Source organism: Oryzias melastigma, linkage group LG18 (assembly GCF_002922805.2).
Source record: "Oryzias melastigma strain HK-1 linkage group LG18, ASM292280v2, whole genome shotgun sequence".
NCBI classification, from domain to species: domain Eukaryota; kingdom Metazoa; phylum Chordata; class Actinopteri; order Beloniformes; family Adrianichthyidae; genus Oryzias; species Oryzias melastigma.
Genome location: NC_050529.1, coordinates 20,702,155 through 20,715,522, shown reverse-complemented (window position 1 = coordinate 20,715,522; position 13,368 = coordinate 20,702,155). Strand labels below are relative to the sequence as shown.

General features: G+C 39.7%; 1 protein-coding gene across 1 annotated transcript; it reads left to right on the top strand.

The window, feature by feature from the left end:
• The first annotated feature begins 5,415 nt into the window (after positions 1–5,415).
• On the top strand, positions 5,416–12,599 carry si:dkey-6n21.13 (P2Y purinoceptor 3). The gene is made up of 2 exons (XM_024288797.2): positions 5,416–5,631; positions 10,447–12,599. The coding sequence occupies exon 2, from the start codon at positions 10,505–10,507 to the stop codon at positions 12,008–12,010; it is 1,506 nt and encodes a 501-aa protein (XP_024144565.2). The 5' UTR covers positions 5,416–5,631; positions 10,447–10,504; the 3' UTR covers positions 12,011–12,599.
• Positions 12,600–13,368: the final 769 nt, after the last annotated feature.

Sequence of the window (13,368 nt, the reverse complement as noted above, 5' to 3'; positions counted from 1 at the left end):
GTCTATGCTGCTCCCAACAAACCCCCTCCTCACCAAATCTGCTAATGAGACAAAAGATGTCCTCAATGCTATTTTAAAATACATAAAATCCAATATATTTTTCCTTCTTTTAATTCAGGGGTCTGCAACCTTTAACCCTTAAAGAGCCATTTGGGTTGATTTCTCACTGACAGCATCGAAGCAACACATTAAGACTCTAATTTGTGTTTATATTAATGTTACTATTATGACTATAAACTGACTTTTTTTCTGGCATAATTGAATTAAGCATTTTTTTTTTACTTGAAATAGTTTATAATTTTTGTCAGATTTCACATGACTTTCTTTCAAAATAAAGACAGGATCATCTCATTACAGTAAATCATTAGATTTTCAATTTTCAGAAAAAAAACTGCAAATTTCCTTAACTAAATCAGAGCTAATTCAGTGATATTTTTTTAAATCCTTGAATTTGTTTAAAAATAGAAAATCCAGCGCTCAAAAATCTGTCCAAAAGCTTCTGTCCTTCAGCTGTTTGTGAGTTGAATCAAGTTTTTTTTTTTTTTTTTTTTTTTTAACTTTGCTTACAATTATGTTTCTGAGTTTTCCTTTATTCAAATTGTTATGAATTAGGAGCAGACAAAAAAATTCTGTTGGAAAAAGTGTGTAGAAATAAATCAGGGGTGTCAAACTCAATCGCACAAGGGGTCAAAATCCAAAACACACCTTCTGTCGCGTTTACATTTGTTGAACACTCTAAAACTATTTTTTTTAACTTTAAAACCTTGACTTTTTAACATGATTATGAACTAGATATACAGCATTACCTGTGATAATGCTAGTGTGAATGCTGTAAGCTGAATTTGGCCGCTGAAGATGATAGTGCTGACAGCTGAAAGTGCTAAAATAAAATAGCTAAGTGCTGAAGTTGATAGCTGAAAACGCTGAAATGGATAGCTAAAAATGCTACAGCTGATAGCTGAAAATGCTGAAGCTGATAGCTGAAAACGCTGACGCAGATAGCTGAAAACACTGAAGTTGATAGCTGAAAACGCTGAACCTGATAGCCAGTTAAAATATTAGCTAAATGTCAAATTAGCCTAAAAAACAAGCAATACAAATCTTTGGTTCGGCAAAACAGCTAGCATGAAGCTGGAAAAAATAGCTAAACTTTAAAATAGTTTAAAAAACAGAAAAAAAGCCAAAATTAGACCAAACAGCTAGCATGAGGCTGAAATATTAGCTAAACTCCAAAATGGACTTTAAAAAATAACAATAGAATGATCTGGAGGGCCGGATTCGGCCCCCGGGCCCCGACTTGACATGTGGTCTAAATATTAAAAGTTTAACTGTTATAAATATATTTAAATAGTTAAAATATTCCATAAAACCTGACAAAATGATTTTGCTCCAAATATGAGGAGGCCCCTCTATGCATCACTTGGGAAAAATGAATCAGGATTTCCATGGGGATGACACAACGTGAACTTAAGATTTTAGGTTTATGGATCACAGGGAGTCTTTATTATTGGTTCCAGTTTTTTCCATTTTTTATGTCAGTGAGCGCTTTGAGACTTCAAAATCTCTTTTTTTATATAATCCTCTAAAAAGAGGAGAAGAAAAAGCATCAGCAGGACATAAAAAACTACAGGATGTTCCATGAAGACGGTCACACGTCTGTCCCAGAGTTCTCAGGATGCAGTTGTTCATTGATCCTGAGTAGAGGGGCGGCGTCCTCAGTGTGTGACTCGTGATTTCTGCGGTGTGTTCCCGCCACGCTCGAGTGACACAACATCACATTCAGTGTGCCGGTCATTTCCCCTCCTCATCCCGCTGGACTGGATCCAACAAGGTTTCAGGATGGCTGAGCTCCACCTTACAATGAATTCCTCTTCGACTTTGCACTGTCTGTGTTTGCTCATTTCCTGATTTTTATTTTTTTATTTTTATTTTTTTACTTAAACTGTTTGAAATTGGATAAATCCACTCAGAATCTGAGGCCTTCAGATTACAATCAAATACATTAAAAAGTTGAGCCTGTCCACTGATGTGCGACAGAAGTATTTTTTTCTTGTATAACACATACATTTTCCAATCCAACAAAGCAGGTTTATGAGTGGTGCAGGCTCTGACTGTCCCCAGTGTGTTGACAGTAAAGTGTTTTCAGAATGCAGACAGATTTGTTACAGGTCATTTCTTCAGCTGTATTGATGATATCGGCTAAAAAAAAACACAAAGGAGAAGCAGACAGTACTCTTCTGCCCCATTAGGGGGCGCTCCTAAACTGAAAGCTGCTTCTTTGGAGTCTTACTTTAACACTTTATTTATAATAATCTGAAAACATTACTGTCATTTCAGTGAGTGCATCCGACTTTGAAAGTAAAGAAAAAAGTCATAGGGCATTTATAGTACAATGATATGAAGGTAGGACGACTTATTTCCATAAAAGTAATCAGATTACACTGAAGGAAAAAAATAAATGATGTCCAGATAAAACAGTATTGAAGTTCCACTGTCATCATCTTTTGATCTATTTTTTTAAAGCAGTCATCTTTTATTATGATTGTAATTTGTGTACATAATCAAAAATGTATATTATTTTCTAGGACATAGTTTCTGCAGAGTGGCAGAAATTCACCTCTGAGTTGTGGGCGGGACTATTGATGTAGAACAACCCCACTCATCGTCCTCTCCCTGCTGCTGAGAGCTCTCTGTTTACAGCAGAGGAGTCAAACTCCTGGCCTCGAGGGCCTACGCGTGTTCACTTCAGTTTTATCTTATTTAAATAGGCCAATATAAATGGCCTCATTGGGCTTCATACCGATAATTGTACAGAAGCAAAAGGTCGGTCATAAAATATAAATAAAAGCTAATTGCTAAACTAAACAGACTAAATAAACAGGTTATCCCTGCCCTTAGACCCTTTTTACATGATATACAAATAAACTACTTAGTAAACAGATCAATGTGTCTACAGCAGATTGATTGGTTGAACTGTAGGAGTAGAAATTGGTTCATTCATTCATCAGTTTATCAAAGAAGTATCCTTCAGAACACTGTGGTCATAAAGCTACAATAGCCTCTGGTCATGTTACCACAGTTGGTACTAAAGGATTATTTCCACTGAGCGGTCCGATCTGGTTTGGTATTTTGAGCGTTTCTGTTGTAAAATGGACCCATTAACCAGTACCGACCCGTACCTCTTAAGGGCTCTCAGGTCCGTAGAAAATGGAATAGGACGTTTGGGTGGAGTCGCTGTAGCCACCCTCTGATTGGCAGAAAGTGATGACAACGTTAGAAAGCACCAGTATAGCACTTACTTAAGCTTTCCAACACTTGTAAGCATTCGGGTTTTTGCGGTTTCCTGTGTATTCTTTTGGTCCACGGCAGTATTCTTCTTAGCCGCCGATATCTTCCTTCAAACAATATTAAATTCCTGTTATACACGATGTACAGAAAGTAAAGCAAGAAAAAGATGAATGACTTCTATTGTTGTTGCTTTTCTAGCGGTCGAACTACAGTGGCGCTAGCGGTCGACACCACGCATGAAAACAAACAGCTCAGTGGAAGCTAGAATTAACTGGTCCATACCGTACCACTAGAGCTGCCATAAACAATTATTTTATTATTTATTTATTTAACAATTTCTAATCACTGATTATTTTTTCAGATTAGTCGATGCACAAACTGGATGTAAAACACACATCTTAACCATCTTTAGCTTTAAATTGGCTAAAAATGAGATGTATAGCATTTCCTGCGATAATGCTAGTATAAGTGCTGTAAGCTGAATTTGGCCGCTGAAGATGTGGAAGCTGATAGCTGAAACTGCTGAAGCAAATAGCTGAAAAAACTGAAACTTATAGCTAGCTAAAATATTAAATGCCCAAGGTGGTCTGTAGTGTAAATAATGTAGGTTAGCCAAAACAGCTAGCCCTTTAGCTTAAAAAATAGCTAAGCTTCAATATAATTAAAAAACAACTGAAAAAAGCCTAAATTAGCCAAAACAGCTAGCATGTAAATATTAGCCTAACTCCAAAATAGCCTAAAAACAAAAAAATCTTAAATTAGCCAAAATAGCTACCATGTAGCTGAAGTATTAGCTAAACTCCAAAATAGCCTAAAAAACCTCAATAAATGCCAAAATTGTCCATAAAGCTAGCATAATGTCATTATCATTTATTACACTCTGACTCCATATAATATAAAATAACGACTAATCGACTACTAAATTAGTCGTCGACTATTTTAATAGTCGATTAGTCGACTAATCGTAGCAGCACTACGCACCACTCATACGTTAGGGAATACTACGTTACGGTCCAGTTAATTCCTTACTGTACTGGACCAGACCGCTCTCTGGAATTGAGGCTAAAGGAGCCCAAATACCTCGTTTCTACTGAGCGGTACGGTCCAGTCCAGACCAAAATTTTGAGCGGCTCCATTATAAAATGGACCCATTAAGCTACACGGAACCAAACCATTTTTGGATCCCAGTTGGTCCATAGAATAATGGAACAGAGAGAGTGTTGAAACCCATTGGTTGTGTCAGAATTACCCTCCTAACCCCTAACTACTAAAAAACTATATAGTGCACTGGATTTTAATGGTAATTCTGACATGGTGCTCACTACTTTTCTTTCGTTTTTCTAAACACCAGATATGATGTCATCGATTTCACAAAGTGAAACTCAAACCAAAATGAACTTTTCACAGCGTTTATTTATGACTCCGCTGTGTTCTGATGGTGAAAATGTGGATGGTTTCTTCAAATATTACATTAAAACATGTTTTTTTTGTTTGAAATGGTTCGACCGCAATGCATTGTGGTCTATATCTGCTAATCTAGTGACCATCGATGTATGCTAGTTTTCCGCAAAGACTTCTGGGAAATTTTGAGTGCACTCGATTTGGAGTCAGTAGATTTGGACAGCACTAGAAAATGGCGAACGCACTAAATAGTGATTAGGGGGAATTCGGACACAACCTACGATTGGGATTAAGACAGAAGAAATCAGCTGTATTCCTCTTCTAACACCCATAATCTTCTCTTAAACTACATTAAATGCTTTCCTAACCAGACCAGACCATACCGCTCCATGGCAACTAGGCTAAAGTGTACCAATAAAATGCCCCCACACCATGAAACCACCACCACCAGCCTGACCTGTTGATACAAGGTAGGATGGATCAATACTTTCATGTTGACGCCAAATTCTGAGTTGGTTTTAGTTGTGCAAACCCCCAAACCATCATTCTTCCACTGCTGTGCTTCCCACTGTAGATGATGGAAGGTGTTTCTTTAGAGTAGACTCAGTTAGTGAAGTGCATCAAACAGCCATGTGCGCCCCCGCCATGTTGAGATTATTCATCAGTGTCTGTTTTTAGCCGCAGACGGGCCTCACTCAGCAGGTGAGGGCGACTCGGAGGGGTGAGGAGCGGAAGATGGAGGGACGGCGAGCAACCGGGGACAGAGGGAGGGACTGCATCGCCATAGAAACCGTCCTGTCTGCTCAGAGAGGCAGCAGAAGGAGGTGACCACTGAAGTGGTGGGATTGATCGGCTCCGCGGGTCACACAGCTGCTGGATCTGGTCCTCCCGGGCGGCAGATGGACAGGGAGCCACATGGAGGGAAAGGCACGGCTGGAGCAGGTAAAGGCTTTGGAGTGATGCAGGCATTTATGAGTCAGTTCTGGAAATACCTTCGTAACTGTTCGTAAAGCAAACACGAGCCGAGAAAAGCCACCAGCCTGATTTGTTTGTCTTGCTCTCCGTGGATGAGCTGCAGGTCAACAGTCGGTTTCTGTCACCCGAAAACCGTCAGGAAAGCTAAAACTGGCAGTTTTTCTGTCAGGAGAATGTTGGGGGAAGTCTTTAGTCAGGTGCAGGTCTCAGAACTCATGGAGTCCAACGTCCTCAAGGCTACAGGTCAGGACTGCTCCACGTTCACCCCCAGGTGGGAGCGTGTTTGTGGATCTCCCACGGACACGTGTCCTGATGTGGCCAGCTTTCCTCCCAACGTCAGCTGTCATATCCGCAGAGCGAGAAAGAGCCAACAGCAAAGAGGAGGGATGGAGGAGAGGAAAAGTGCTCCTTGCCTGAAGATGTTTTTTCATCAGAGAGAACCTTTGCTGATCTGAACGACACTAAGACATGTGAACACATTACTACAAAGAAACCCCTTCCATCAGCTACGAAGTACAGTAGTAGAAGAATGATGGTTTGGGGGTTAGTCACTTAATTCCTGGAAAAGCTTCAACTCAGAATTTGGCATCATCAAGATGAAAGCATGGATCCATCAGCCGTGTGTCCACGGTTCAGTGGTGGTGGTGTAATGGTGTGAGGGATATTTTATTGGTAGCCTCGTTTCCACTGAGCGGTATGGTCTGGTTTAGAAGGGAACTGGCCATTCAGGTGAGCGTTTAGACTCAACGTAGGACCGTCATGCCACATGTGGGGCGAAGCAAACAGCAAAAACAACCAATGAGTTCATCCAGAATCTATTGCTTCTGGTTCTCTTGTATATAGAAAGCTCAACCACCTGGGGTCCAAACATGGTTTGGTTGAGTCCAGCATAATGGGTCTGTTTTATACTGGAAATGGTCTGGACCGTACCGCTCAGTGGAAACAAGGTATTTGGGCCCCTTAAGCCTCAATTCCACTGAGTGGTCTGGTCCAGTACAGTAAGGAATTAACTGGACCGGACCGCTCTCTACCGCATGAGTGGAACAGTAAGGAATGGTACGGTACGGTCCAGTTAAATCTGGCCCGTGTCTCCACTTAGTTAAGCCTTGCTTCCACTGAGCGGTTTGTTTTCACGGGGCATACGTGGTGTTATAGCGTGTCATTGGGTCATTGTAGGGACAGCAGGAGTGTCAAACTCAATCGCACAAGGGGCCAAAATCCAAAACACGTTGTGGGCTGAACAAGATAATATTTTGTTGATCACTCTAAAATTACAAATTTTAAAACTTTAAAACCATAACTTCTTAACATATTTATGAACTAGATATATAGCATTACCTGTGATAATTCTAGTGGGAATACTGTAAGTTGAATTTGGCAGCTGAAGATGCTAGTGCTGATAGTTGAAGAAGCTGAAATTGTTAGATGAAAACGCAGAAGCTGATAACTGAAATCACTGAAGTTAATTGCTGAAAATGCTGAAGCTAATAGCCAACTAAAATGACAAATTATCTTAAAAAACTAAAAAAAAAAAAAAAAAAACCTTAAACAGCTAGCATATAGCTGAAAAACTTGCTAAACTTCTAAATATCCTAAAAAAACTGGAAAAAGCTTAAATAAGCCAAAACAGCTAGCGTGTAAACATTAGCCTAACTCCAAACAGCCTAAAAATCTTAGTAAATGCCAAAATAGTCCAAAAGGTTAGCAGAATGCCCATTTCTAAAACTTTAAAGCCGTAACTTTTTAACATAATTATGAATAATAAAAAGACAGGAATATTATTCCAGAATAAATCAACTTAAACCTTAAATAACTTTCAATATTTTACTCTCCATAAAAATATATTTTGTCAAAGTTAGACAAGTTAGAAATGAGTTCAAGATGACATCTGGTCATTAATAACAATAAAATAAAATGATCTGGAGGGCCGGATAGAATTAACCAGAGGGCCGGATCCGGCCCCCGGGCCTTGACTTTGATGCATGCTGTACAGGGTTGCCCATTTTTTGCACGTGGACAGCCCATTACCTTCTATAGCAGCAGTTGTGACCAAGGCTTAACATGTAAACTATTAGCATTTATATGTTTAAATATCTAAGTTGTATATCTATGTCAGAATCATGTAACCATTGTGTGATTGACACTTAACATTTTTTACAAACAAGATGTTCATTTTACATACTGTATAAACAACATTTCTGTACACAACAGTGATGTTAGACATCTATTCTTCACTGTAGTTTATGATGGGAAAACTTCCATTCAAGTCTGGACACCTGCAGCTATTGTTACGTCAACCTGATGTTTACTGGTGTTTTCTAAATCAGTGATCTATGTTGTGGCGCCGGTCACTGAAAACAAGGAGAGCGTTTCCTGACGCTCTGTCACACTCGGATCTGCCGTCAGAGCAGTATTAGCTGCAGCTTCAGTGGATCTGCTGACGGCTCACCTAACACCAACACAAACACACAGCAACAGCCTGCAGCTCATCTTAATATGCAGGCCTGCAGCTGATCAGAGCTGCAGGCTGACCGAGCTAAACCCCGTTCGGCTGTTCTGATGCTCCCCGTCAGTCAGAATTTGAGTTCGATCGCGATGAGTTACAGTCGAAGCGAGGCCCGTGCATAGTGGGACATAAAGAGAGACCTTTGGGGTAGAGTGGTTACTTATTGCTGGGTTAATGGGGTGAGAAGGGGCTGAATCAGCAGAGGACTCTTGTACACAGGAAGGCAAACAAGCCTTATGAATCAGCAGCCTGAAACAGGAGGTCAAACATATTGTGCAAAGATGGCAGACAGCAGTCAAGGGAGAGGGGGGGAAGGGCCGGAAAGTCCCGGATCTTTCCATTGAAGTCAATCACATTTATCCATCCAGTAGTGGTGCTCAGGTGTGCTCAGGAGAGTCAGGCCTCGGTCTGACGGGTCATTGATCCATCAGGGAGACACGCCAAGACGAGAAAACCAGGTTACTCCACTTTTACATCCAATTACAAGAATACGTTGTTCTCTCACACTGCAAATTGTATTGCATACAAACACTCATTACATTCTAGAACGAGTCACGCACCCGTGTGCGTATCAGAGACAGGTGTCCTGGTGGAGGACATGAGGAGAATACATGGAGAGGAAGCAGGAATCGAATTACTTTACCTTCCAGTGGGAGAACGGCTTGTTCCTCATTTAAATAATGTCCATCTCAAATGATGTATTTGTTTTAAGAATCTATGAAAACAACAAACTTACACCAGTATCATGGAGATCAACATGCACCCACATGGAGGTGGACCCAAATGAATGCTGCAGGTGTTTGCAAGAGGAGACGAGGTGGAAAATCCTGCGCCGGAAGTGGAAATTCCACAAGATTTCAAGATTGAAGTAATAATTTAATGTAGACACAACCTAAGACAACTGGTTGCTAACCACCATTGACTGATGTTAGAAAACCCCCGTGACCCTGAAAGGGACGAGCAGCTAAGAAGATGAATGTAGGCAAGAGTTTGAAGCCAGTGAGAGGCTGACTCGACTGTATGGCTTCATAAAGTGTTGTTGCTGCTTTGTGTTTTTTAATTTTAGGAGCTTTAATATTGTATAATCGGCATTGAATTTCATACTCAAAATTAAACTGATCGTCAAAGTCCTATTATGGGGTCAAATCCAGATCAGCTTAAAGTTTACGAAAAAAAACAGATTGAAAACCTGAAAAAAAGACAATGTAACTGAAAAAAAAATTAAATTTGAAAAAAAGATATTATAAATAAAATAAATGAAAGTTTAAAATTAATCTTGAAAATTTGAAAAAAAACGAAAATTTGAAAAACTTTTTTTTTAAATTTTGAATAAAAAATACTGAAAACTTATTTAAAAAACAGTAAATGTAAAATGTACCAACTGAAAAAGAATGTATCCATTACTAACAGCTGCTGTTTGGGATTTTCAGCATTTTTTTTCTTTCTTTTCTGAATCTTCACTTTCAGTCCTTATCTTTACAGTTTCAATTCTGACTTTTGAGTTTTTGCTGCTGAGCTAAGCTAATTTTACACGGGGCTCATTGGCTACCCAATAATGCATCCCATGATTCCCCAAGAGGTAATGGTGGTGTGATGTGTTTTCTGCAGCAGAAAGTTGTCTGTTTCTGTCTCCACCTGCGTTACCTCACTCCAATCAACCTTAGAGGAAGCAGTATCACTACTGTGCAGTTTTACCTCGCTGGTGGATTTTTTCCAGCGTGACTTTGCTGTTGATTTTGTCTGAGCCAAATTTGGATGATAATAAATAATGGATAAATTATTTTTCAATTGGTAAATTTTAAATTTATTCTGTGTTTTTTCAAGTTTTCCGTTTTTTTTTTTTTTTTCAAATTTCAAAGACTTATTTCAAATTTTCAGTATTTTTATTTTCATTTTCAAAAAATGGTTTTTTTTTTCAATTTTTCAAGATTTATTTCAAGTTTCAGGTTTTTGTTTTGAATTTTTTCAAAACTTTTTTTTTTTTTTTACAATTTTTACATTATTTGTAATATTTACAATGTTTTTACTTGTTTTTTTGCTCACTTTACACTGATCCTGATTTGACCCCATATCTTATTGTCATCAGACCCAAACAGAATTTGTCCCCAAATTGAGCAACTGCAGTGTATCTTTGAATGTTCTTTCATTTTGTTGTTATTAGTATTAATTATTTCTTTAGTTACCAAACAGTCCTGCAATGAAATCTTGAACTGCTGTTATTTGAACGTCTCTAAGGTCTTCACCAACTAACTGTTGTATATGTTTTTTGTTTCCAGGTGACGATTAATCCAGGAACAAAGGGATCACTGTCCAAGACATCAACGGGATACAAGAATGAAAGAGAAAAACTATACTGGCTATACTCAGCTAAATTTTGATCCTCAAATAAGAACAACTTTATTCCACAAAATGTCATCCAGAGGAGGAGATTCTCCAAACATCACTGCGGCCGTAATTCAAGATGTTCTCAATTCTCTCTATCCCACTGACTCCTCCACCCAATCAACCTCATCTTGCAGCATCGATGAGTCCTACAAGTACATCTTCCTCCCTATTTGTTACTCTTTCACATTCATCTTCAGTATCACCCTTAACTCTGTCGTCCTCTATCGTTCCTTCCGGACCAAACGCTGGAACACCTCTCTGATATACATGGTCAACCTGGCCTCCACAGACTTCATGTACGGCCTGTCTCTGCCATTCCTCATAGCCAGTTACATCATGCGAGACCAGTGGATTTTTGGGGACTTCATGTGCCGCCTGGTCCGCTTTCTCTTCTACTTCAATCTCTACTGCTCCATCTTCTTCCTCACTTGCATTTCTGTGCACAGATACCTGGGGATTTGCCACCCAATGAAAGTGATCTCCCTGGAGACCAAGAAAACTGTCAAGTACACTTGTGTCCTGGTTTGGATTGTGGTATTTGCTCTGACCTGCCCCATCTTCCGGTTTGCTCAGACCGGTTGTGTGACAAGGTTAGCAGGACTTGGAAGCAACACAAGTGCAAGTGCTAACAAATCAAACTCTAACATATCATTGGTGAATAGTAACTCCAGCTGTGATACCTTAGGCGTAGTCGTTGAGCAATACCAGAACTGTTGGGACGATGCCATAGATAAGGAGTTTCCAGTTTATGTACCCTATGGAATTATCCTGCATGTGCTTGGCTTTTTTGTACCTTTTTCCATAATTGCATGGTGCTACTCACATGTGGTTCTGACAATATTTAGGACTCTCCACTCTCAGCCCTCATCACGCCGAGGTCCAAGAGCTGGAGCCCAAGAAGGAGTGGAGAGAAGAGGTAGAATGAGCTCGGCAAAAGTTGGACATCGAAGTAATGGATTATTGAGGGCAGTCGGGAGAGAGGATGGGATTTCTGTTTTCCTTGGTGCTCATTCTCCCTATGCCAGTCGCAGGCGGAAATCTATCCGGACCATCATTACCATCACCCTGCTCTTTGCTCTGTGTTTTTTCCCCTTCCACGTCACTAGAACCATCGTTCTACTTCTAAAAGTATCTAGGAGGGTCGCATGTCACACCATGACAACTGTGTCAATCTGCTACAAGATCACAAGGCCTTTAGCTTCATTTAACGCCTGGCTCAATGCTCTACTTTATTTTCTGACCAAAGACAAGATGGGAAATCACTGCTGCCAGGCGGCAAACACCACAAGTCAACAACAGGAGGGGTTGCTTTTGCCTCTAAGAATCATGGACAAAGCAGAAGCCCTCGGAGAAGGAGGAGCAAAGAACCCGAACAACAAAGAGGAGAATAAACCATGTCACAGTCCAATATACACAAACACAGCAAAAATCAAATATGTGGTGGAGGACAGGTAGAATATAACAGACTGAAAAGAAAGATGAAGCTTGTCTGCTCAACACCTTCATGATGGAACTCAGTTAACTCTTCATACAGCAATCCTTGAGAACATCTGAAAGACTTTTTGTGTGTTTGTGTTGATAAAGTTGAACAGTTTATTTAACCGTTGTTCATATATTTGTGTACTACTTTCCCTTCCACACAAAGTCCCGTATACCTGATGCAGAAATTTTCTTTCTGACATGTAGCGTTTTATAAAAAAACATGTAAAAAATGTGTGGCATGTATAAGAAACAGAACTAATGTATTTCAAAGTGTAATTTTGTTGACTCAATGCGAGTCTGAAGTGACTTTTTCTTATGCCCGGTTGAAAGAGTTTCTCTAAGTCAAAATAGCTGATATAAATTTGCTTCTTTCTTGCTTTAATCAACTTGTGGTTTTCCCTTTCTTTCAAAGTAGCTCACAATTGCAACCATACTGGACTATTGTATTTTTGCTGTACTGTTACAAATACAATATGGACTGAAATGCATAGGACTCACACAATGTCCTAGGGGTACCATAAAGGTGTATTGAACTTACTGCATATGTGAATTTTAAATCTTACTGGCCAGTAGGAAGTTTCCTTTTGTTTTCAAAGTTGTGAATATGAGAAGAAATGTCAACTTTCTTGCTGAGTATGAAAGGAGCATTACATTTTTCTATGGTTAAGGTGGTACTGCACTGAAATGAAAGTCTTTGGTGATAGGGCACTGGGTAGATGACCTCTTCATTTTGTTGGGATAAGCTTGAACATAGATGGGTAAAATCCAGAGATAGAGGCTGTTGGTGGTTGAGGGCCAGTCCACAACATGGTCTTGATCCAGGTGGAGGAAGGCTGGCAAAACCATCTAGAACAGGTGGAAACTCAATTTACCTTGGGGCCACTGAAGGCAGAGTCTGGCTGAGGCTGGGCCGTATGGGGTTCCATTTGTGCCAGAAAATGTGTTTTTGTATCCACTGTCTATGACTTTGGTCCATTGTCTATTTCTACTGAACAAGTTCACGTCTGTGTACCGATACTAAGAAATATCTTCTGCGTGTCCTGAGAAACAACTGGAGCTAACGGCGCTAAGGATTTTTCTGACGACCAGATCCAACGACAATAGCAAATGTGAATATTTAAACATGAAGCTGAAACACAGTGGCGGGCCGTGCATTTCACACCTAGGCCTTCAGTAGTGCTCCATCTGAATCAACCCAACCCTCAATAACTATTTTATGGCTATAAAACGTCTACTGCAGGTACAACTGAGACACACATAAAAAAGCATAAAAAAATAACCTGATAAAATTGCAATAATATTTAGGTATATAGCAAAATTTTACTCACCAA